General features: G+C 44.3%; 1 protein-coding gene across 2 annotated transcripts in view; it reads right to left on the bottom strand.

Moving 5' to 3' along the window:
* PTPRB (protein tyrosine phosphatase receptor type B) overlaps positions 1-25,654 on the bottom strand; it is a 471,570-nt gene that overhangs the window by 139,556 nt on the left and 306,360 nt on the right. For both annotated transcript variants that reach the window (XM_086921879.1, XM_086921886.1), the window contains 2 exons: positions 15,568-15,831; positions 4,273-4,536 (listed from right to left, as the gene is read on the bottom strand). In XM_086921879.1, the coding sequence (XP_086778005.1) occupies positions 4,273-4,536; positions 15,568-15,831 (528 nt within the window). The remainder of the gene's footprint in view (positions 1-4,272; positions 4,537-15,567; positions 15,832-25,654) is intronic.

Below are 25,654 nucleotides of genomic sequence, written 5' to 3'. Positions count from 1 at the left end.
AGTTACATACATTGATAGCTATAAAAATTAAATACACAAACACAATATATATATATATATCCAACCAAGTTTCTCATGTGTATGCTCCCAATCTTCGGGGTGGCGTGAGACCGACAGAGAGGACCGGTGAATAATTTTAGGTCTCAGTTCCCACAGGCACCTGACAGTCACCCAAGCATGTAGGTGATTCCATTGTTTGTCACTGGGATATAAATGGCATTGTATGCATTGCAGCTGAACCACTGAATCCAAGATGGCCGATTGGTGAGGAGCTCTGGCCGGAAGCTCCTTTGATGGAATCTATGACGAAGCCCCCTGGGCGGACATCAAAATTGTTTATACACTCTGCGGGGACGGAGCAACCTTGGCCAATGCCTAGTGGAGCTGTCCTATGCAACTTTAGAGGAGTCTGACCCCTTGGCCGTCACCTACCCAGCCGGTCATCTGACTTGGCTCCCCGTTTGTGTCTCTTTCCCTCCCCCTTTGATGGAACTAAGACGAAGCCCCCTGGGCGGACCCCAAAACTGTTTTTACCTACCGCGGAGCCCGAGCAACCTTGGCCAATGCCCGGTGGAGCTGTCTTATAAAGCTATAGAGGAGTCTGGCCCCTTGGCCGTCACCTACCCAGCCGGTCATGTGACATTGTTTTTCCTTGTCTCCCTGTTCGTGTCTCCTTCCCTCCCCCTCCCCCTGCCCCCCTGTGATTCTTTGATTCAAATTGATGTAACTATGTAACCTGCAACCTGCTGATTCAACTGTAACTCGCTGATCCTCATGTAAAGCACTCTGATACCTCCGGGTCTAGCCAGCACTATATAAAACTTTGCAAATAAATAAATAAATATATATCCAAAACAAGCGAAGTCCCACTCACGCTCTCAGAGGAAATCCAAACGCAGTAGTCACAGGAAAGTACAAGCAAATTGGGGGTTTATTTGATTCATAAACCCGCTGTGTTGCATTCCGCCACCTGAACAAGCCACTCAGGTGTCGAAACGCGCCACGGCAGGTTTATGAATCGAATAAACCCCCAATTTGCTTGTACTTTCCTGTGACTACTGCGTTTGGCTTTCCTCTGAGAGCCTGAGTGGGACTTCGTTTGTTTTGGATATATATATATATATTTTTGAAAAATATTAATTAAAAAAATTAAACAATTTAAATAATAAATATACTATTTCCACTCCAATGTACACAACGGTAGAGAGCATTAAATTCAGGAGGGAAACATTTACTATTTCCTCTCCAGTCAGTGCAAAAGTAGGGAAAGCATTGGACTCAGGAGGGATAACATTTACTATTCCCACTCTAATCTGTATAACAGTAGGGAAAGCATTAAACTCAGGAGGGGTACAATTGACTATTCCCACTCCAATCACTGCAACAGTAGAGGAAGCGTTGGACTCAGAAGGGGTAAGTTTTACTATTCCCCTCTGGTGAGTGCTACAGTAGGGAAAGCGTTGAACTCAGAAGGAGTACAATTTCCTATTCGCACTCTAGTTGATTCAACAGTAGGAAAAGCATTGAACTCAGGAGGGGTACAATTTACTATCCCCACTCCAATAACTGCAACAGTAGGGAAAGTGTTGGACGCAGGAGGGGTAATATGTACTATTCCCCGCTAGTGAGTGCAACAGAAGGGAAAGCGTTGGACTCAGAAGGAGTAACATTTCCTATTCCCACTCCAGTTGGTGCAACAGTAGGGAAAGCTTTGCCCTCAGGAGGTTGTAAAATGTACTATGCCCACTCCAGTCGGTGCAGACGTAGGGAAAGCCTTGGACTCAGAAGGGGTAATAATTACTATTCCAACTCCAGTCGATGCAGCAGTAGGGAAAGAGTTGGACTCAGGAACTGTAAAATTGACTATTCCCACTCCATTCAGTGCAACAGTAGAAAAAGTGTTGGACTCGGGAGGGGAAAAATGTACTATTCCCTCTCCAGTCTGTGCAACAGTAGGGAAAGCGTTGGACTCTGGAGGGGTAAAATTTACTACTGCCACTCAGTCGGTGCAACAGTAGAGAGAGAGTAGTTCACTTCAATCAATTAACATAATAACTCTAATAAATGACAAACAAATATATTTAAATAAAAAAATTATATGTCTAAAGTTTAGCAAAAATGAACAAAGTACATAATAGCATAGCACCCCCCAGTTACAGTTGCTCCCAGTGAATTTAATAGGAAAAGTTAATATGTTTTTTCTCGATTGCAATGATTGTATTCTCTCTATTTTTCTTGTCTATTATTAAATCCATTGAATATTATGTTTACTGAACTAGCTTAAACCTTATATTCTTTATTGTTTTACTATTGTTGTTTGTTTGTTACCCCATACCCCAAATCTGAGAACTTTCAACTAGTATGGGCTTTGTCTGAAGATTGGCAGAGGGACAATACCACTATTTCTTTTTGAGTTTTATATAGCGCAAACTAGACCCGAAGGTATGAGAGCGCTTTACATGAGCACCAGTTACGTTACAGATGGACAGATTTGTTTTTGTTAGACACGGGAAGATGAAGTGATTTGTCCAGAATCACAAAATGTTGAGCGTCCCTGCCGAGACTCGAACCTGGTTTCCCAGGTCCGAGGTTGACCGCCCTAGCCGTTAGGCCACATACTCTCCCTATCAGCATTGTTCCTACTCCAACAGACTAGAGGTTAGAGCTGGGGAAAGCACCATGTTTACATTAACGGAACCTCCGTTGGCCTTACCAGTGTAATTACCTGGAGGCCCATCAGCCATGGGGTCACCAGGTCAATGTAATAGTTGTCTCGCTCTATTGAGGACCACTTCATGTCATTCATTTTTCATGTCTGTGTCACTATGTAGACCTTTCAGTAAGTTTTAGTATGGCAATCAAGTCAACTTAGGCAGACAGAGATCTCTAAGTAGAGCGCCCCTCGGTCAAACATCTGGCAGATATTAAATGTCCCCATTAGTCTTCAGTCTTAGCACACGCTACCGAAGGTGAAACAAGGAAACATTGGGGAAATCTTTGGTTTGTTTCTATAAGGCCATTCCCCCTGACAATATTGTCATAGAAGATTGACCTTAGGTGTAAGTTTTAAGAGCAACGTCCACCCATAGGAAGCCAGGCAGATTGCTAAAATGATTAAAGATTGATATTTTATATACATTTTTAAGGGTACACATTACATCCCTTAGCGACTTCACAATGCGATCATGTTTAATGTGTTTGCAGGTGTTTGTGGTATTTGAGCCTATGCAGCATCTGCCTCATTTCATGACACAGACTGAGGGCCTGATTTAGGGTTTGGCGGGTGGGTTACTCCATCACAAACATGGTGGATATCCCATCCACCTTATTACAAGTGCATTATGTCCTACAGCTCTTGAAATAAGACAGATGGGATATCCTATGTGTTCATTCAGGTACTACCAGCCAGCTCGTACTGGTGTAAACTGTTTACATGGTTGGTACTTATGAAACTTGGGTGGCATTGGTAGATGGATAGACATATGTACACAAGTGACTGGCAGTAAAAAGAGAAGAGAACAATCTTTGATGCTAAAGAAGAATTCATCGAATTGATATGAGATGAAATGGAGAAGATCATAGATAAGCGAATAAAGGATGAAGTATCCCACTTGACCGCATTCGATGAAATAATAGTGAGTGGTTGATTTCCTGCACCAGATAAGGTTCTGACTTGTTTTCCTTGGAGAGGCTCATTGTTAAGTTATTTTTTAAAGTGATTTTTATATGTAGTAGAGTAAAAGGCAGTACGTAATTAACTGCTTTATGCTCTTTTTCAAAAAATATGTTTTATTTAGGTAATAGATCACTAAAACCACAATGGCTAATGCCTTATTGCTGCATGTGATTTAATCATTGTTTCTGAAATTCATTAAATTACTTGAGGTTTTATACATCTGGATGTAAACTTGGTGCATAAAGGTATGTTTTATGGGTGAACCGGCCTGGACAAAAGTGGGTTCATACATTCTTGTAATCATGTCAGATATGCACTTTTGTACATTTTTAACTTGAAAACAATAAATAATTTTAAAGGTGTGAGTTACAAAGTATGGTTCTGCAAACCCTTTCATTACATCCCAAAACAAATCCTCAGTTGTGTTACAGAACATAACAAATCTTGCACGCCACCTACGTGGGAGACTTTTGGAGTGAGCCAACAATGTTACATACACACAATGCACTTAAGAATAAGTAAAGTTTCTTGCATCCTTAATGTCCACTTGGATATAAATTTCATGTAGCACTAGAGCAAGACTGTGAAGTACTTACAAGTTCTGCCACTGGCCATGGCGATGGTCTGATATTTCCCGCTCCTTGTGCTCACGGAGACACTGTACAGGCGCCCAGGCACAAGATCATGAAAGGCAATCTCATTCTGAACCCTTGACACATTTTGTATTTTGATGAAGCCTTTATTGTCTTTGAGGATCACTTGGTAGTTGTCAAAATCCCCAGTGGCGTGAAGCCAGGACACCTTCAAGTATTCGCTCTGGGCCGAGCTGCTGACAGTGAGTCCCTGGACACCGGAAGGCACTGGGATACAGAGAGCAAAAATCAAGAACAGAAACAAGAAAGGGCATTTAAATTTGGCAGGACTCTTCAAAAGCTCACATGCATCACACCGAGAAGTCAAAGTAGGTGCTGTGTCCCCCAATGCTTTATTCAAAGAAATGCAAAAAAGAAGAACTTTGATTATGGATATTGTCACAGAAGAAGACATGGACAACATATAACTCTTAATGGAATACATATAATTAATTACACAAAAAAAGAGTAGTGCCTCTAGGGTGATATGTAATATTATATTGATTCCTTTCATGTTTAATACAGTCTCAGGATCTGGGAATCTGATACTAATGGCGGCATATTCAAGGTAAGAAGAGACAGTACATAACAAAATGCTGCAGAAATATTATCAAATGTTAAGTTTTATGAGGAAATTGAGAACAAATGGCAAAAGCACTCATAAAACCGCAATATTTCCATCTATTTACCATTCCAACCAGTTGTTATAACTCAAACCATTAATGCCAAACCATTAAGGCCACAAAAAGTCCAATGATACAGTAAGTAAAATCATGCACCCTTTGGGTATGGCTTAATGCCAAGATCATCCTGTGGGTCAACAATATAGTCGTCCCAAGGATCTTCACCCATTGTGGAGGAAATGTGTCTTTCCCCATATCGGTCTCCTCCTCAAGGTGTGCTTGGTGGCTTTTGACGTCTCAATTGCACTCTTTGCTGAAGATGTTGAGCGCGCCTGTGAGATTTTAGCTCTGCATTTTGTAATTGCTCCCAGCCTCTGTCTCATCAATGTTTTAGAGTTTTTTCACAATGGAACGCAAGGCAGGCTTTACAGTTGGACTCCTCCTGCTCAGGAGAAAGGCACAAATGACATATACTGTAGCTCAACCATGCAAATTTGGCATTACATTGCAGGCAGAAGTGCAAACGCGGTCTTTTAATACTCTAGTCCCAGGTACATTCACACTATCAGCCCAAGGTCTTCTACGAAACCATTGAGCTGATGATGTCCCCATTGAATGGACTTGATGAAAAATTATCAATAGATTTGTAGTCGTTTGACACAGTTCATTTCCTTTCTTCTATTAAGTTGCTAGACCTGAAATGAAAGGCTTTTAAGGCATTTACCCATTTTCTTGTTGCTTTGACTCTGGAGCATCCTCATGAGCATCCGAGCTCGATGGTGGATGAAAGAAATCTGATGTAGAGCTGTTGTGCTGATGCACTCCTAAACAGGTCATGTGACTCAAACTTCTTCAAAGAAAAACAGCTTGCGAACGTCTGGGTCCAATACTAGGTGGCAGGAGTAGGCAGAGCATGTGAATCTACAGCACTTCATGCTAAGAACAAATGACTGCAGCTCAGTAGATTTTTCCATTTTTATATATTTACTTATATAATATAAACAAGCCTTCATATTGAATGTTTGCCATTGGTTTCAAAGCTCACAATTCACAAGTGTCTAACTTCCAAATTTTTCCCGTAATTCAGAGTGTCAAATTCATTCAATGTCTGAGACCAACACTAGATGGCAGGAGTATGCACAGTATATGTATCTACAGCAATGTATGCTACACAAATACACATATATTTATATATATACAATATATATATATATATATAGACATATAATTCATATATACATATGTATATATATATATATAAATATATATATATATATATTACAATTTGCTTATCACTTTACAACTTTAACGCCGTCTGACGAATTTTCACGAAACTTCCCACAAAAAGTTCATTCACCTCAGCTCCTTTCTTGAAAGTTTCATGGTGATCTATCAAGTGAGCTCCCGAAAACATAATTTCCTGTGCAATTTCTATAGGGAATTTTGACTAGTGCCACAGCGAAAATGACAGAACAGAATGACACCAAAGTTTGTCAGATTTGGTGTAAATCCATGCAGTAGCTTTAGGGAAATTAAGATTAAACATGTATGTATATCTGGATGGTTTGGTTTGTGTGACTCTTGCATGTGATTTCAAATAACCGAGCAATCTGATTAGCCAAAGGGCCATTCTGTCCCGTTAGGTGCCTCACTCCTCAGTCCAGTGGCTGAAACATGAAGAGAAATGTTGCAGGTGGCATTGCAGGTACCCCTACCCTGAAAATGAAAATAAAATAAAATATATGTTGGCAGGGTAGGGGTACCATGCCATATGGACCTTTTGGGGGGTTTAAATTAAAATAAAAATCTTTTTGGGACAACACAGCCACGTTGAAGTCCCGCAAAAGCCAGTGAAAGTCCCTGGACTCCCACTGAAGTCAGCATAGTCCCCTTGACCAACAGGATCAGGAAAACAATTGAAAAAAAATAGGAAAGTTTGTGTCCTTTCATGATGGGGGACCCTGAGCAAACCCCCCACCACGCTTTGTGGAAAATAACGAAATTGATGTACATAAGCAGCGTTCAATTGCCCTTTCCCATTCCCTTCCCTGTACGTTAACCGCACCACTCCGCCAGTAAAAGCTCGTGCCCACATGTACCTGATAGCCATTTTTAGGCACCATGGCCTTTTGCCCGCTCATTGGAATCCCCGGCTTCCCTCCTGCGCGTATTTGAACCCCCCCCTCTCACATGCATAGACCATGAAACCCTCTCCCTCTGCGCGACTCTGCTATGAAAGGCAACCCTCCTGCTTGGCCCACGCAAAGTCCCCCATTTCCTCTTGAAGAAGCATCCCTCGCCTTAGCTGACATAACCCCCCCAGCTGTATCTGACTGCCCCCGATCTCTCATGTACGGGTCATAAGACCTCTTTCTCTGTGCGACTCTGTCCCTGTGCGCACCCTGGCTCCCCCCTCCTCCCTCACATGGACAAGTCATAAACCTTCTTCCTCTGCAAGACCCTGTCCTTGGGAGTCACGGCCGCGCCTGACCAACACCTCCTTTCCTTTCATGAATAACCCCTCTGTTGGTAAACCCTCCCTCCGCGATGGACTGTCCACACATGTCTGAGGCCATCACCTAAGCCGGGAGATACTGTTTACTGCCCCTTATTGAATGAAGTCGCTCCTCCTCAAAGGACCCACTATTGATCCTGGTCTCCCCACCCCCTGGGCTACGATCAGGCGCACATATCCCAAGAATCGGCGGAACGCTCAGCTGTTTGATTACCCCCTCCCCTTATCAGCAGGTCAAGGGCTTCTATTGTGGATACATGTGGGGTGGGATTGACACGAGGATTAGGGGGATGTCGTTTTCTTGTTTCACAATGTCGTTGTTGTAATAAGGAATGTTTTGTAAGGTATAAAAGGCGATGCCTCTGAGAACTTGTTAGAGCACCTCCCGATGACACCTTGCTTCGTGTCAGAAATGACAGGCTCTCCTCATGAGTAATAAATCCTGTTCTTGTGATTCCTGCTTCCAGCGCCCGTCTCTTTATTTGGTAACTATTCAGAATGGGAACTAAGAGGCGTCTTGCGCCAGCAGCCTGGGCATCGGTTGTCATATGGGCTGATTTTTCCACAATTGGCGTCCCAACGCGGGGCCCATCAGCGACATAGGGTCCGGTAAGAGAGGTCCAGACGATGGGGTGAACATCTAAATGATCGGAGTATACCTGCCTTGAGAGGACCCTCGTCCGGCTGCTGATTGAATGAACTTCACCGATTCCGAACGGACCTCTCTTGAGTGACCCATTGTCCTGACTGGGATCCCACAGGACTGCTGCGGTAAAATCATGGAGTAAGAGAACGATCGGGCACTGGAAGAAGGAAGGCGAAGAACTGCCCACACGGTCCGGTCCGGGTAAGGTCGCGTAAATGCGACAAATTGTGAAATGATTGTTTGATTTGGATAATACTAGTATTACTCTTTTGTTGATTCCTCTGGAGATTCACCGTCTGCAAATGGAGAAACAACAGGCTCTCCCTTTGCAAGCAGTGAAGGATAGGTAACACAGACTTTTGTCCCCGTTGTAATCCATCGTGCCTATCTTCCTCCCCCACTGTTTCCCGAACTGTTGTTCGTGGATTATTGTCTGGAGATTCTGTGTCTGCAAACAGGGAAGAACAAGGTCTCTCTTTGCAGGTAGCGAAAAGGTAGGTAACGCAAACCTTTAACACGTCGTACCTACTTATTCTCCCCACTGATTGTTTGATTGACCGAACATTGATTGTTCGATATTGGTTCTTTTGAGGTATTCATCGCCTGCAAACAACGGAGAATAGAAATATTCTGTCTAGTCTTTGCCCGCCGTGATAAGATAGGTAGTGCAGACTTTTGTCCCCGTTGTAATCCGTCATGCCTATCTTCTCCCCACTGATTGGTAGCCTGTTTAGCCCGGACCACTTATTAGAGATGAACCATCCAGCTCCACTGGAGGGCACACCTAATAAGGACATGTTCATTAAGTGTGGACTAGTCGCTATAGCTTATAATAGGTTATGGCATAAAAATATAAGAAAAAGAGTCGAGCGAAATCAGTAGGCCACTGATGAGTTATCAACTTCGCTAAAAATAAAATAAGAAACGTTAGAAATAACCTGCAATAAGAAACATAAAAATGGCGAAGGAAGACAAGCTTGACACCAAGGCAGACACGAGGTAGATTAGGCTTCACCGCCCCTCACTGCTCCAAACATGTCTATCCCACCACCCGCCACGCCCAAATAACGGTAACATGAAATAGATACAAATCAATAGATACCTACCCCCATTCCGGAAGCTCCCGAAGTGCAACAGGTCCGCGGTTACGCCCATCCGGAAGGCGAGGCCTCAGCGCGTGCAGAGCAGGGCCTGGCTGGCCGCCATCGGAAGGGGAGGCTGTAGGGCGGACGTCCCGAAAATCGTAATGGTCTCTCCTTTTCCCCTCTTCTGCTGCCCTGCGGGCCACGGGGGGGGATGTCTTGCCTCAGCCACCGACCCCCCCCCCTCTCTCGCCTGATCCGGCCCTCATCGAGGACCGGAATCAAGGCGAGGACGCGGCGCTTCTTTCAGCTATAATGGCCGCAACTACACCTCTTTTCAATTATGTCTTGGACAACTCTGGAAAGTTGCAGGTGGTCCCGCCAGTGGCAGCGCTTCAGTTGCAGGTAGTCCCGCCACATGACGAGGGGGGATGTCTTGCTGCCTCCGACCCCCCCCCCCCATCTTCATCGCCTGGCACGGCCATACCAAAGCGCTGGAGCCGAAGAACGGCGCGGGGTCGCTGGAAGGGGGAGGCGGCGCGAACGAGCCTCCCCCAACTCCCTCCAGGTGGAGGCTTCCAGCGACACCCCAACACTCCTGCTTGAAGAGGGTCCATATCAAAAAGCGTTTTTTTTTGCCCGGGACGGGCACACGCCCTGTGCCTCCTCAACCTTGAAGATTCTAAAAAGAGGGGGGCCGACCTTTCCACGAGGCGCCCCCCCCACCCCCCGTCCCCCGATGGAGCCACGAGACGTCGGCGCACTCCTGCCGGCGCCAGCCTCAGGTTGGAAATGGCTAAAATCCTGCAAAGATACAGATTTGTTCAGTTCCGGTGGAACACCAGAATGACCCGGTAGGAAAAGATTGTTGCCTCCCTCCCCACTTTTTGACTGATGGTTCATATTGCTAGTCTGTCACCCCATTACGAGAAACTTTTTGAACTGCCAAAAGAGGTTCTGGTCCAACCACGAGTCATGGGAGACATTCTGACTATACTGGGACCTGCCTGACCTCGCCCAAAAATGGCGCCGATACAAAATGAAACTTTCAAACTCCCTGTTCACCCTGATTGCTCAAACCTTGATGCTCCGAGATGTGTATGCAGTTTTGGACAATGAAAGTAGATAAGATGGATATTGATTATGTGTTTGGAAAAGAAAGCGATATAAGATGGATAATGATTATGTATTGGGAGTGGGACAATGAACTGATTTAGGGTGGGTACTAATTATGATTGGAAGCAATGAATTGGTGTAAAGTAGGCACTGAGTGAACATTTGGATAATGAATTGATATTATTGAAAGCCTGAATTCTTGACATGCATTATACTCGCCCCGTAAGAAAGTTCGATACAATTTTATTGCACTGCTGCACTTTATGAAACGAATGGCCACCGACTTCGTTCCTCTTATGCCCAGTTCCAGTCTGCTCCGTAGCCGGCCCACTGGGTTGTAGGCCCGTATTTGTGCGCCAACATTCCTAATTAAAAGTATTATGAAGAGGAAAGCATAATTGTAGTGGTTGCATTAATGAGTTTCGAACTGTGTTACTACTGTCTCCAATATGAGCAAAAAATAAACCTGATTAAAGCTGAAGGTTAAAAGGGCCCGATACTTAGCGGCTACATTTTGTGTCACAGGCAGCCGGAAAAGTGTTTTAGACACCCTTAAACGATACCAAAGAAATGCCACTTGACCACCACCCTTGCACATGACCTAAAAGGCCACGATCAAGTGATTCATGTAGATACGCAGACCATCGATGATTATCTATCTAACACTACTGGTCCCTCTGGGCTTAAACGCCGAGATGGTAGAGAATGCACCCCGTGGAGATAGGTCGAGTATGTGGTAGGTAAAAACATTTTCGGATCTATGCTCGTTGATGTGTTTTGAATGCTGCCCCCACCCCCTTCTTCTCCTCCCTTCTGCAGGTCGCGTCGGAACGTCGGCTGAAGTATGGAAGAGCAATGATCGAACAACCGACAAAAGGAGAAAAAGGGGATCTGAGCATAATGCTTATGTTAACGAGTTTTTAAAGACGTAGACTTAGACATGACTGTTCCTCCTCAGAACGTAGCCACTGGGAGGATGGACTGACATAGAAACTTGATGGGTTAGTACTGTATGACGAAATTTGACTCGAACCAGCACGCCAGATAGTGCACCTATGACGTTTCACTAGATAGGGAAAGGACAAGGAAAGGTTCCGGGGTAAGGGTTACCTAGGCACCACCCGTCTGGGAAAGTAGGAATGTTGTTGATGTTCCAAATGTACCACCTCCTTCTCACACTCTTATAGATATAACCAAGCTGTCCGACTATTCTCCTGATCAATACCCTCTGTTGCCTCAGCCTGGAGAACTTCCCACCAAAAGAGGAAACTCAAAAGTGATTTAAGATCCAACCGTGGGCAATAGCCTGACCAGGTTAATTTCCGACCGGCTGACCGAGGTGTAAGTATTAGTAATTGAGAACGCTCGCAAAAATAGCAAGCAAGAGGAAAAAGGAGGAAGAGGTAAAAAGAACTCAGCCGTAGATAAATAGGATATTAAAGATGCGCAGCATGCAAAAAGAGATCTTTTTGGCCAATAACTGTTCTATGTCTTGTCATGAATCTCTTTGTATGTAATACATGTACTGTCTTCCTTCGTCTGATGTTTTGTGTGCATGTACTGTATGGGTTTGTGTCTTCCCTCTGTTTGTGTCTCTTTGTTACCTGACCCCTGCTGTTCTGTGTTGTGAGCACACTAAATGACCTATTTTCGTACACGTCTCTCTCTCTCTCTCTCTCTCCCTCTATCTATCTCTCTCTCTCTCTCTCTCTCTCTCTACATGTCATACGTGTACTGAATGGCTCGTTTAGGTTGTGGACGACTCTTACTCTCTACGAGAGTCCCCCTGTTCCATCTTCCTTTTTATGGTAAAATTGTGCCTCGCTGGCACCGGTCTGATTGGATACTTATTGAACGCGAAGGTGTTCAGCGAAATTGACAGAAACTAAAATGATTGTATCTCGCCATATTACTACCTCTCCTTTCTGCAAAATGAATAAAACTCGAATTGGCTAAGAAAGAAAGGACAGGTAAGACGACTAAGGTCCCCCAATCTGACCTTTTATAGGGGAACTATATGTTAATGGCACCTTATTTTTTTGTTCATCAGAGACAAGCGCCAACGTCTAGACTGACCCCCAGTGCCCAGATTGCCCCGCCCCCTTTGCACCCAAGCGCGAATGCCCGAGGCGTCCCCGCCCCACTTGATTGATCCCAGCTGCTGTCCCCGATATATATAATGGCCATGAGTACCTGTCGCCCCTCGAGAGAAACTGGTTTAATCCTGTCTCTCGATGATTGCACCCCCGCTCTGTTTAAAAGAGTTAGCCAGCTCTAAAGGGAAATGTAAGACTGTTAAGGCTCAGGTTAGAAGGACGAGTCTCCCCTAAATGTTGCCTATTCCGGAGTTTTTTTTTTGTGAAATACGCAAGTGATAGGAGTCTGACCTCTGTCCATATGTGTCATGAATGAACGCCGATTAGACTTGGTACAAACACAGTAGAAATACGCACATACTTACTTCACGGTAATAGACTTCTGACTATGACCAATGAGCATAACCCCCAGGGACTAGGATTGCGAGTGGAATTCAAATGTAAAAATGTCTTCCCCTGCCGGTTCTCTAAAACTTGTTTTCACCCCTTCAAAGATATACGACCATCGGAGGAGAAGGGTCGGACGTGACACACAGCCTGGCTGCAGATCATGGGACACATGCGACCTCGACCAAAGGTGGAGCCACAGCACAACAGGAATACGGGACGAGGCAGCACTCTCCAATGTGGTAAACGAAAGGATGGAAGGTTGTCCTGAAGCCCTCTGTCCGCCTACCCACGCGTGCCTGGAGCCTCCGTCCCCCTTTTCAAGCCCGGTTGATGGGCCTGCTTGCTTGTTATCCATTGCTCCCTTGGTCCCTTTGGTGTGTCCCAGGAAATCTGACCCCACTCCGCTCTCTCTCTCTCCCATCGACTACTGAACCATACCCCCTTTTCCACGTGACTTTTTGCCGAAAGGAAGAACAGCATTTAGGTGGAAATGGGGTTACGCCACAGGAATATAGGTGCCGAGCATAAGGCGCCACTAAGAGGATTGGTTAGGGAACAGGACTGTGGTCTAACAGCAGAGGACTGACCGCACCCTGCAACGCGTAAGGATGGATCCGAGCTGGACCTATAGCTCCACCGCCGGTGCTCAACAGCGCCAACAAAAGGACACGGACTAGAGCCTACCAGTGATGGCTCACTGTTAAAAAGACACTGTGACGAAGAGATCTTGTTGGACTGAATTCCCCCCCCAACTACTTGGTCAAAATGTTTATTGGTCACATTTTTGAGAAAGCCAGAAGCATTTATGCTATGTAGTACGTTTGAACGTTAGGAACCCAACAAGTGCAATTTCCTATATGCTGCATTCTGCCAATCACATTGACTGCTCATGGTTGTATGCAATCTGCTAGTACTGACAAATGTTATTTCCTCAACGACACATGTTTATATGTACGCCAATTAACTAGGAAGAATAGGAAAATGAACTTTGTTATGTAAAAAGCGGCGACTGTGGAAAATAACGAAATTGATGTACATAAGCAGCGTTCATTTGTCCTTTCCCATTCCCTTCCCTGTACGATAACCGCACAACTCCGCCAGTAAAAGCTCGTGCCCACATGTACCTGATAGCCATTTTTAGGCACCATGGCCTTTTGCCCGCTCATTGGAATCCCCGGCTTCCCTCCTGCGCGTATTTGAACCCCCCCCCCTCTCACATGCATAGACCATGAAACCCTCTCCCTCTGCGCGACCCTGCTATGAAAGGCAACCCTCCTGCTTGGCCCACGCAAAGTCCCCCATTTCCTCTTGAAGAAGCATCCCTCGCCTCAGCTGACATAACCCCCCCAGCTGTATCTGACTGCCCCCGATCTCTCATGTACGGGTCATAAGACCTCTTTCTCTGTGCGACTCTGTCCCTGTGCGCACCCTGGCTCCCCCCTCCTCCCTCACATGGACAAGTCATAAACCTTCTTCCTCTGCAAGACCCTGTCCTTGGGAGTCACGGCCGCGCCTGACCAACACCTCCTTTCCTTTCATGAATAACCCCTCTGTTGGTAAACCCTCCCTCCGCGATGGACTGTCCACACATGTCCGAGGCCATCACCTAAGCCGGGAGATACTGTTTACTGCCCCTTATTGAATGAAGTCGCTCCTCCTCAAAGGACCCACTATTGATCCTGGTCTCCCCACCCCCTGGGCTACGATCAGGCGCACATATCCCAAGAATCGGCGGAACGCTCAGCTGTTTGATTACCCCCTCCCCTTATCAGCAGGTCAAGAGCTTCTATTGTGGATACATGTGGGGTGGGATTGACACGAGGATTAGGGGGATGTCGTTTTCTTGTTTCACAATGTCGTTGTTGTAATAAGGAATGTTTTGTAAGGTATAAAAGGCGATGCCTCTGAGAACTTGTTAGAGCACCTCCCGATGACACCTTGCTTCGTGTCAGAAATGACAGGCTCTCCTCATGAGTAATAAATCCTGTTCTTGTGATTCCTGCTTCCAGCGCCCGTCTCTTTATTTGGTAACTATTCAGAATGGGAACTAAGAGGCGTCTTGCGCCAGCAGCCTGGGCATCGGTTGTCATATGGGCTGACTTTTCCACAGCTTGACCATGGCCCTGTGCAGAGGAGATTGGCTGGCTGCATGAAGGTTGGGCAAAGGGCCTGTCCTAAAGCCAGGCCCAGTAGCCAACTTGCATGGCTGTGTACAGCGGGGTGTTAGCTGGCTGCAGGGTGTTGTGCAGGCCCTGCAGTCAACCTCACACCATGCTGGACTGGAGGTATAGTAATATAACTTTACATGAATAAAAAAACAGAAAATCTGTGAAAAAACAAAGATTAAAGTGACGTTATAGTTAGATATGGTGGGGCTTATTAACAAGCCCCTTGTGTCGCCGGTGCGTCATGTTTTCTGTGGTAAAAAGGGACGCCTGGCAGTGCAAGGGGCCTGTAAACAAACCCCGGGAAAATTATCTTACTTCACAATAAAACACTTTTAGAATTGTCTTTAAAAAAAACAACCGTTAAAGTGACGTTAATATTAGGTGAAAATGTCAGTTTAAACGTAATATTCTAAACTTAAAAAAATAACTTGAAACTCACCAGCTACACTTAATTCAAGAAACTATATGTCGCGCCCTTGCCATGCACTGCTTATGACCTCACTCATGCCTGGTTCTATGACATCTTTGATATGTATTATGCCAACAAACGACATTAATATACATCCAGGGATAATGCAGAAATGCATGCATCAAAAAAAAAAATTATGTGCTGTCATTTTTACCTGTCCATTCTTGGCCAAAGGAATGGTTTTCAAACTTGCCGCTCCTAGTGGTGATCGTGACATTGTAGAGCCGGCCGGGGGTTAGGGAACTGAATGAGCACTCACTCACAGACTTTGAGATGGTCAGAGGTGGCGCGATCTTGTCGTAATGAGACAGTGTCACCAAATAGCTATCGACATCTCCAGCAGCAGGCAGCCAGGATACGCCCAGATAGTCACTCCGGCCCAAGTTATTGAGTGTAACACCACTCACACTGGAGGGAACTGTGGGAGACAGAAGAACAACCAGATATTGGATTCCTCTATTCCTGTTTGTGAGAACTGGTGGTCTGGAGGTCTATATTGTGAGCCAGAACTGTTGAAAGTTCACATACAAAGTTGATACCTCATCACAGCCCTGCTGAGGGAACACCACAAGAACCCAACCCCAGAAATGGCGAGAAGATCATACTCTGCTAATTTGTAATATATAATTGTCCAATCCTAATCGTTTCAACTCTTCTTACGATGGAATATTGAGTGAATTTGCATCTTGGATATATATGCAACAATAACCACTTTTATCTGTAGTAGACATTTGTACTTACTGCCATTCCTATGTGAGTTTGGAGTTTTTTCTGTTTGTCTCTTTTATATAATTCAGGTTCTCTGATGTAAGGTAACTGGTTCTATTGTAAAGCGCTCTGACACCTTCGAGTAAAGTATGCGCTATATGAAAATGCATAAATAAATTGCTATGCATTGCTCTACAAATATGGGTAAAGGTAACATAAAGTGTACTGGAACCACAATGTAGCGCAAACTCTGGTTTTCGAAAGTGCTTGGGGGTGTTCTGCTAGCAACCGAGGGATTTTTCGCTCCTTATGTAATTGAGGCCTGCCATAGCATGCACTGGAGAAAACGTGTTCCTTTGAGTGTGTCAATTTAGTGAGGGTAGCAAGGAGTCCAGAGGATCCTCCATGGGAACCGCTAAGAAGGTTTAAGCGAAAGACTAGCAGGTGCTGTGATGCGGACACACACAGGGCAATTGGACCATGTTGCTAACCCCGCGTGGTGTCGCACGGAAGGAGGTTCTGTAGCGCCTTGCATGCTGGGTTCAATGAGCAGCTCTGCCCATATTAGAAGAGCTCTGAGCTGCACTTATAAGTTGCAAGGATCTCCTATGTTCAGAGAAAGAGGAGCAAGTGCAATCACATATGTATTCTGATGGATGAAATCCTAAAATACTTCTGGGCAGTGAGCTCCTATAGAAGCACACATTAAGGCAACCAAAATCACAAGTGATCACTGTTTGTGTATTTCAGTGTGGTCTTTTGTTTGTTTTATATGCACTTCATAAAAGAGCAATGTGTTTTATGTTATACATATAAATGCAACCATAAGTTAAAACAGAAAGCAGTTAAAACACAGTATGTTCTGCTAATTTCAATAAGTTAAATGGATTGGTGCTTCTGAGGTACATCTATGAAACTGGCAAAGTTGTAACGCTTTTGTTGAAGACATGGTTTGTACTGTATTTGTGCAATATTCTAATTAAGCACTGTCTTGTGCTGGAAAACAAACATTATTAAAAATGTGTCTGTAATGAACAAGGACAGTGTCTTATTAAAGTTCAGCAAGAAAGTGTTTGTAATGCCAACAATGCTGTTTATAGTGTAAGAGAAAAGGCACCATTACCGACTGAGGGCGTGGTTTAGAGTTTGGTGGCGGGTGACTCCATCACAAATGTGACGCATACGCCGTCCGCCTTATTACGAGTGCATTCGGTGCTAATACACTTGAAATAATGCAATCGGATATCCGGCCATTTGTGGCGAGTAACCAATCCGCTATACTGTAAATGAGGCGATATGTCCATTTATGAGTGTCCCTGATTAGTATTGGAATGATATTCCAACTTGACCTGAGGGAGTATCTGTGCCTCAAAATAAAGTGGCCACAACCTCCAGATCCAATCATTTCAGGGATGTAGACACTAGACTGTGGGAAGCGGCGGTCACTGGTACCCACCCGTTCTACTACTGCACAACAGATGGGGGTCCGCAAATGCTTTCCCAACTCTCTCCTCACAGGCTATGTCCCTCCAGACCTTCACTACCCACCACCCTCAACATGGTCCTCAACAAAGCCCCCCCCCCCCACAGACTTACATATAGAAGGGGAGAACATGCAGTCTGGACCTGATACTTCTTGGTATGAGTGTTATTTCCATTATGGGAGGGGATTTAGTTTGGAGATAGCAGCTGGAATCAGAGATTCTGACCCCTAGGTATCCCTGCAACTAAATCAGGGAACTTGCAATGAGGTGATAAGGTAAATGTACAGTGCTGCAACAGCCAGGAAAATATACAGCCTAGATTCACCTGGTGAACTGCATTCTAATCACATTCTCTGCGTCCATTCCCCCACCATCCTTTACCACCTCTATACATTGGGATCTGTATTTTGAAGCTGCATGATAAGTATAAGATCCTTTTCTGCTGGGGAGACAACCACATATGAAGCAATTATGCACAAACAAGCCAGACAGAAGCATGCAGGTGGCATACCGCAAGCACAGTCACTGTGGTCTCCATGTATCACTAGTTTTTATTGATCAAAGTTCCTGACTCCGAGAACGAAACTTTTTTCAGTGATTTCTAGAAACTGCAATAAAAGCAGACTTGGGCAAAGTCTGAATAACACCATGGTAATTAGCGTCATCCGAGGAATTTTGTATTATGCTTATTACGTAAAATTCTCAGAACTTATGCTATTACGACCTGTTGCGTATTTACACAGCTTTGTGCAAAATGATAGCACGGAAGCGTGGGTGCATTGCGAATAACTGTCTTTCATATACTTATGATTTTGGTGCTATTCATTTAGAGTGAAATGAGGGATGCATTTCATGCTAAATGCCATATTTGTATTTTGCATAATTACATGAAAGTAAATTACGTGAACTTCGCACAACCATACATAAAAGAAGGGAGGGTTGACAGTCATCCATCTAAAGGTCTCTGAGGGACATGGCCAAAAACATTCTGAAGGGTGCCGGGCGCACTACCCGACTCATGGAACAGTCTCCATATATGTGGCTGTTGTGAACCAGGAGACTTTCAGTCTCCTCTGTAATAAATTAAACAAAACCAAAAAAGGATTTGACTTTAAAAGTATTTTTGGCCCTGAGATCAATGTACCAACAGGAAACACTCTTACTGTAATCATAAGCTGTATCCCTTTTGACTACAGGGGTCCTTCCTGTTTTCTAAGACTCTAACAGCCCTTTGAAGTGCAAGAATTTGCTTTTCTGAGTTTTTTTTTCTTTTTAAATGGCTATGGTCAAACTGTGACTGAGCAAGCAATGGATCCTGAAGTTTCATTTGTAATTTTATTGGATGTTTCAAAGCTTTAGCAAGCGCCATTTTGGTATAACATAAGTGATGTAATAGGACAAATAAATACTACTATTCAGTTAAAAAGTTTAACCTCTTTATTGACAAATCTCAAAACTAGCTTTACTTTGTTGCTGGCAGCTGTAGTTTGTCGCAATTTAGATTTGTGGTTTTTCTTGAACCATCAGACACGGAATTTTTCCAAATGGCCTGAGCCCTCAGGTCGTAATTACGCTGATGGAAAAACAATTGCAAATAAAAACACCCCATACACATTCAACAATAATGCAGACAGAATGATCATTCTAAACATGGAAATGTCATCTTTCTGCAATTGGATAGTGACCTCTGGCCAGGTGTAGTGAATGGGGTCAGTGCATGCCCTATTCAAATGCAATGCATTGCTAGTCTTCCTGAAAACGACCCTATCAGTCTAGATATTAATCTACAGCACACTGCAATGAAATATAAAACCTTAGACACCTGTTCACGATATGTAACCCATTGCCCAATGCTGTACTGATGCAAGCAAAGCTTTTGTTGCAGACAGGTTTCCCATGAGGATCCACGTTGTGACAGTAGAAACTAAGGCCTATTTGGCTGGCTCCTGATGGTGTGTGTGAATGTCTGCGGGTGTGGGTGTGTGGGTGTCTGCGGGTGCGTGTGTAATGAAATTGCATCTCCTCAGGACCCCAGTAGGGGATTAATCACCTCCATCCCCTAAAATGTAACCCCTTTGTATAATGCTAATAGATAATGATTCCTACGCTGATGACACTCAACTTATCCTCTCACTCACCAGAGACCCTAGCACCGCCAAAACCAACCTACATGAAGGAATGAAAGAAGTAGCCGAGTGGATGAAGCACAGCCGTCTGAAAATGAATTCCGACAAAACAGAAGTCCTTATCTTAGGTACCTCCCCCTCTGCCTGGGACGACTCTTGGTGGCCATAGTCCCTTGGAAAAGCACCCATCCCGACGAACCACGCACGGAACCTAGGTGTCATTCTGAACTCCTCACTCTCGATGACCAGACAAGTCAACGCCATTTCTTCATCCTGCTTCAACATTCTTCGCATGCTCAAAAAAACATTTAGCTGGATCCCCACCGAAACTAGAAAAACGGTCACCCACGCACTGGTTACAAGCCGCCTGGACTACGGAAACACCCTATACGCCGGTACCACCGCAAAACTTCAGAAAAAACTCCAACGCATCCAGAACGCATCAGCCAGACTCATACTAGACATCCCGCGTAACGAACATATTTCTGATCACCTGAAAAACCTCCACTGGCTCCCCGTCAATAAGAGGATAATATTCCGCCTCCTAACCCACGCACACAAAGCACTTTACGAACTTGGACCCGAATGCCTCAACACACGCGACTTTCCTTCTACACCCCCTCCCGCCAACTGCGCTCCTCCGAACAAGCCCTTGCTGCTGTACCTCGTATCAACAAAACCACCATAGGAGGAAGATCCTTCTCCTACCTGGCGACTAAAACCTGGAACTCACTTCCCATTCACCTTCGACTCACTCAGAACCACCTAGCATTCAGAAAGCAGCTTAAAACCTGGATATTCGACAAGTAATTCCCCACCCTTCTCCAAGCGCCTTGAGACCCTCTGGGTATGTAGCGCGCTATATAAATGTTTTGAATTTGAATTTGAATTTGAATTATAATAAAGTTATTGGCATTGCAATTGATTTAACTCCAGGTGTATTGCATGCTGGGTGGGTTTTTGTTCCTAGATCGTAGTGGAGCCACTGTTTTTATATGTACCACCTATCAAATGCAGTTGGTGTGGAAGCAGTGGCGTGCAAATCTAAATATGTACAATGTAGGGATCCACCACCTTAGGGGCCACACTTACCACCAACATAGGATTGTTTGGCCAGTGGAGGCTCTTCCGCTAAGGCGAAGGAGCGCCGCCCCACTGCTCTCCGAACAGTGAAGTAAGGGAAACATAAAATGATAATAACTCGCCTTATTATCGTTTTATTTTTCCTTCTGCTGCAGCTTTGCGTTTGGGGCGGGGCTGCTCCGACGACAGAGAAGCAGGGGAGGAGTAGGTTGCCCACTCCTAAGTGCACATGACTATTTTGCCGGCCCTCTTGGGCCGGCCAAACATTCATGCGCGCTTCGCTTCTTCGCATCTTAGAATCTTCGTATTACAGCCTGGGTGGAGAACATGCCCGGGCCCCCGTTCCCTGGCTGAGCGCCGATCTACGGCGATCAGACCAATCACACCGCTGCATTGCAGCGTTGTGTTTGGCTAACGGGAGGCTGGGAGCCAGGTGCTTCATGATGCTTCCTGCATCCTGCTGAGGGCCGGAGTCAGGAAGAAGAGGACGAAGGCACCTCAGGTAAGCGGTTTTTTTTCATCCCCACTCCAACTGCCCCCGCACCACCACCCTGCTCTGGTAGCAGCCTCTACTGGATTCAGCTGTGACAGGCAATGCCACATACGAAAACCCTACATTACCCTTTCCTAGGAACTTTTGATACCCTTTTATCCTATTAGTAAGACGTGGACAAAACATTTCTTAAGAACCATTGTAATTGAAAGAGGACTGGAGGCAGCGGGAATTCAATCATGGTGCTCCCAACAGGTCCCAGTTCAATGGTGGAGGCAGCCAGTGGGTAAAGAGCACGGAGGAAGCGGCTGTCCTAGATGCTAACATATGCATGAAAATATGGATGGCAAGCTCGACAAATAGCAAATGAATACATGCCAACCCTCCAGCTACAGGAGGGAGATCGCCGATTTCAAGGCTAGTCTCCCGCCTCCTGATTCCTGCATGCAGAAACCCAATATGGAGTGTTTTAAAAATGCCAAAAATAAAACTTTGATGCCTGTCTCACGCACTCCAATCTCACACTCCAACAATTACCTCTAACATCAAAGGTTAACGATTTGTCTCTGATGCTTGGCGGGGGAGATTAAAGTATGTGACAGGCCTCTAAATTTGTTTTTAGAAGTTTTACATAGTAACACAAACAGTTTAGATCTTCGTTTTGTTTGCCAGACTTTAGACCTCTATTTATGTTTGCGTTGTTCTTAAACTGCCAATAATGAAATGCTGATTGGCTGTCACCATACACACCAAAAGACCCGATCCATGCAGGTTGCCTCTGCTTTAACATAAGTCGGTCGCGAAAATGCATTCTGCTTTTTTTTAAATATCCCATTTGCTTCCTCTAAATAAAATGTTAGCATGTATGCAAATGATTCCCAAAAAAACCATGTATTTTTCTCGATATTTTGCACATCTGGTCTGTAAGAACAGAAAAGGTATTTGCCTGAAATTAATTTATTAAAAAAGGAATTATGCCCAATTAAACAAACATCAGCTCACTCTCACACCAGTGAACCCTGCAAAGAAGTGTACGATGCATTGTTATAGCTGCAACAATGCATAAAGATCGAAAGTGGATTGAAAGAGCATAACCTTTCGTCAACTATTTTAAAATTTCTTATACTGAACGGATGACCGCCACTTCTATATGTTTGACGTTACTAAAGGGCTCTGAATTTCTTGCCACTTAAAGGAAACGGAAGCACCTGCCACAACCGTTGTCCTGTGGGAGACCCTTTCTTTCTGTTGAGTAAGGGTTTACTGCCCTCCAGTGGTCGCATGGCGTAAAACAAGCGACAGAATTACTGCTAGGCACCAAATGCATTTTTGCACAATGCCAATAAAACCCGATTCAGGGGGAAGACTTCAGATTTTTGTAGACAAAAAAATCCTTTTTTTGTGCCATCTACCGCCTGAAATTGCATTTGCTTTAGCAGTTGTCACTGGGGAAAATACATTTCCCCGATTTTATTTTCAGTCTCCACTCTCCTGTTTTAAAATGTTGGCATGTCTGCACTACTTGGAGGGCTGGGCTTTTTTTTTTAAACCTACTGATTAATTATCGGTGTTTAAATATCACCGGCAGTTCCATATCTTGCTTTCTGGCACTAGTTCTATCTTACGGTTATTTTAAAAGTACGTTCATTATAATGTAGGTTTCCTTAAACTTTCATTGCACTATCTAACCCATCCGAGTCACCCCCACAACTCTACCCTGCCCCCACCCCGAGTCATGAATTTCCAACATCTTAATGATATTAGTACGCCCCATGCCTTTCTCAAGTGGTTTAAGGCATGGCACGAAGGTAAATCCTGGATTCGCTAAAAATGGAGGTACATTGTTCAAAGCAGCCAGCAAGTAGCAAACAGGAACAATGTACATGGTGAATAATAAGATATAAATAATTGTCAACACCCCAGACGAATGGACAGAAATGAGGGCCATGAACCTCCATGAAGGCAGCCACCAGAGCTCATTATTGCGTGAGTTTCAGCCACTCCTGTATGACTCACAGAGGGCTACAAACCAGAGGGGGGCGCTGCCCTCCTAAATAAGAAACTCAATATAAAGAAATGTCTACAATTAGTCGCGTGAGGAACAGATCTGTCATGGGGCAGCTCATTCTATATCGAGGTAAGATTGAGACAGAAAATAAGCACCAAAATAAAAGGGGCCCCCATTAGTTAATGAGAAAGCTAAAAAGTAGCCCTTGTTTGCAAATTGGGGGAGTTTTGAACTTAAAGAGAAACGCTGTATAAATGTTTTTTGCACGGCATGGAGGACTGCATGGATTTATGTTGGCTGCAGGTAATGTTTGTTTGAATATCAGGGAAATCAACAGTAAAACCCGGCAGAGCAGGTCGGAAAACAGGCTACAGACAGGTAAAAACTGGCCCTTACAGTGACCTGTCAGACCAGCCCCTTGGGCACTGTCTGATTGCCCTATAGGCCGGCCCAACCCTATGAGGAGCATAATCACAATAGACAACAAGTATAATGCCTTAATGCATACAAATGTAAACACTTGAGGTCTCATACTATTAAAACAGCCAGTTCAGTCTGCAAGGCTGCCCCTTGTAAAGCCGTGGGCTCTAGGCCCACGTACTTTGTAAATTATGACACAGATACAGTGGTGATGTGTTGCATTCCCTTCTTTTCCTTCTGTGCTGTTCCTGGTTATATATTTATTTCCTTGTTGGAACTAGAACCTGGCTCCTGCGTGAGCCTCCCTGGTTCTATGTTCCAGATTCCCTGTTTGGCAGTTTGATTCTGCTCTCCTCCTTTCTGGATGCTCTGTGCCTTCTCTTCACCAAATAAACCTTTTTATTGGATTTTAACGTGTATATTCGTACTTTACAAATTGGCGACGATTGGAGAACCTGAGGAACATTTTCTGCGGCATTTCAAGGCACAGGTGCGAAAATTCCTCTTCAAAAAAACAAACCCGCCTAACTCTTCGTTTTCAACGTTTTCGGAGCGCTGTTTAAGAAATTCTCTTCTCAAGCGTCCGATCGGCAGCCTCCTGGTATGTACTTTTCGGATATTATGGATTTCCTACGTTTTTTCTAATTTGCCGAGATCTTCTACTGCTGTTGCCATAGCCACTATTTCTTTGACAACGTTACGCGTCTGGTTGCCATAACTACCAACCAGCATTCAATCAGCCAACTCAGCGCGCTCAACGCGTCACCTTGTTTCTAACGCTGATGCGCCTTGTTTTCTTCTTGTCTCCCACGTCACAAAGCGTCCAGAGTCTTGAAGCGTCGGCCCTGTATGACGCTAATCAAGCTTTCCGCGCTGTGTGTTCTTGATGCTTGACGTGCAAGAGGAAGTTTTCCGCGCTATTGTAAGCTGGTCCGCGCTATTGTAAGCTAGGAGCGTTTGATACCTAACACGCGTCAGCTGTTGTTGCTCTGAATCATACGGCAGCTATACTGTTCTTCTCTGGATGTCAACGCGCTCAGCGAGCAGCATCTCTACAAACTGGTTGGTACTTTTACATTGAGAGATTCATATTTACTTTATCTACTTTCAGGAAAGACTCGTGTCTTTGAGAAAATTTTACCAGAATGTGAAACTCTTGCTCAACTTAACTTTAAGCAGCATTTCACGTTTTTTGGACATCAACATCACTTAAACTTTCTCAATTTTGATAATTTTTCACATTTTTCAGAAAACATTTTCTCATTGTGTTATTTTTTTTGAGACTATTCTTTACTGTTTTAAGGGTTTTACTCATACTCTTCTATAGTATACAGTTACTGTACTAAGTTAGTATAACCATACTATTTTACCATGCAATTTGATCCTCCTAGCAAGTTTCTACAGTCTAAAGGTGAACCATCTATTCCATGGTCACGATGGAAAGAAGAATTTATTACCTATTTAAAGGCTATTGATGGTGAACGTATGTCTGCTGAAAGAAAAAAACATATTTTTCTCCACTGTTTAGGTTCAGAGGGTCAAAATGTATTCAGAACTCTTCCACCTATGCGTTCTGGAGGTGATCACAATGTTTATGATGAAGCGTTGTTGTGTATTGAAAATAGGTTCAAACCCAATACTAGTGTTGCATTAAACAGGTATAAATTCTATACTAGAGCTCAAGAAGAAAGTGAAAGTTTTGATGACTTCCTTACTGCTCTTCGAGCTTTGTCACTACATTGCAATTTTGGGTTAATGACTGATGAAATGCTCAGGGACCAAATAATAATACATGTGAGAAGTAAAAAGGTTCAGGAACAACTTTGGATCTTGGGTGATCCCAGTTTAGAAGTAACTATCAGTACCTCCAAAGCTCTTGAACAATCTGAACTTTGGATGAAAACTCTTGAGAGTAAGAC

This window comes from Lissotriton vulgaris, chromosome 1_1 (genome assembly GCF_964263255.1).
Source record: "Lissotriton vulgaris chromosome 1_1, aLisVul1.2, whole genome shotgun sequence".
Classification (NCBI taxonomy): Eukaryota; Metazoa; Chordata; class Amphibia; order Caudata; family Salamandridae; genus Lissotriton; species Lissotriton vulgaris.
Note: the sequence above shows the minus strand (reverse complement) of the source record. Positions and strands in the feature narration are given on the sequence as shown.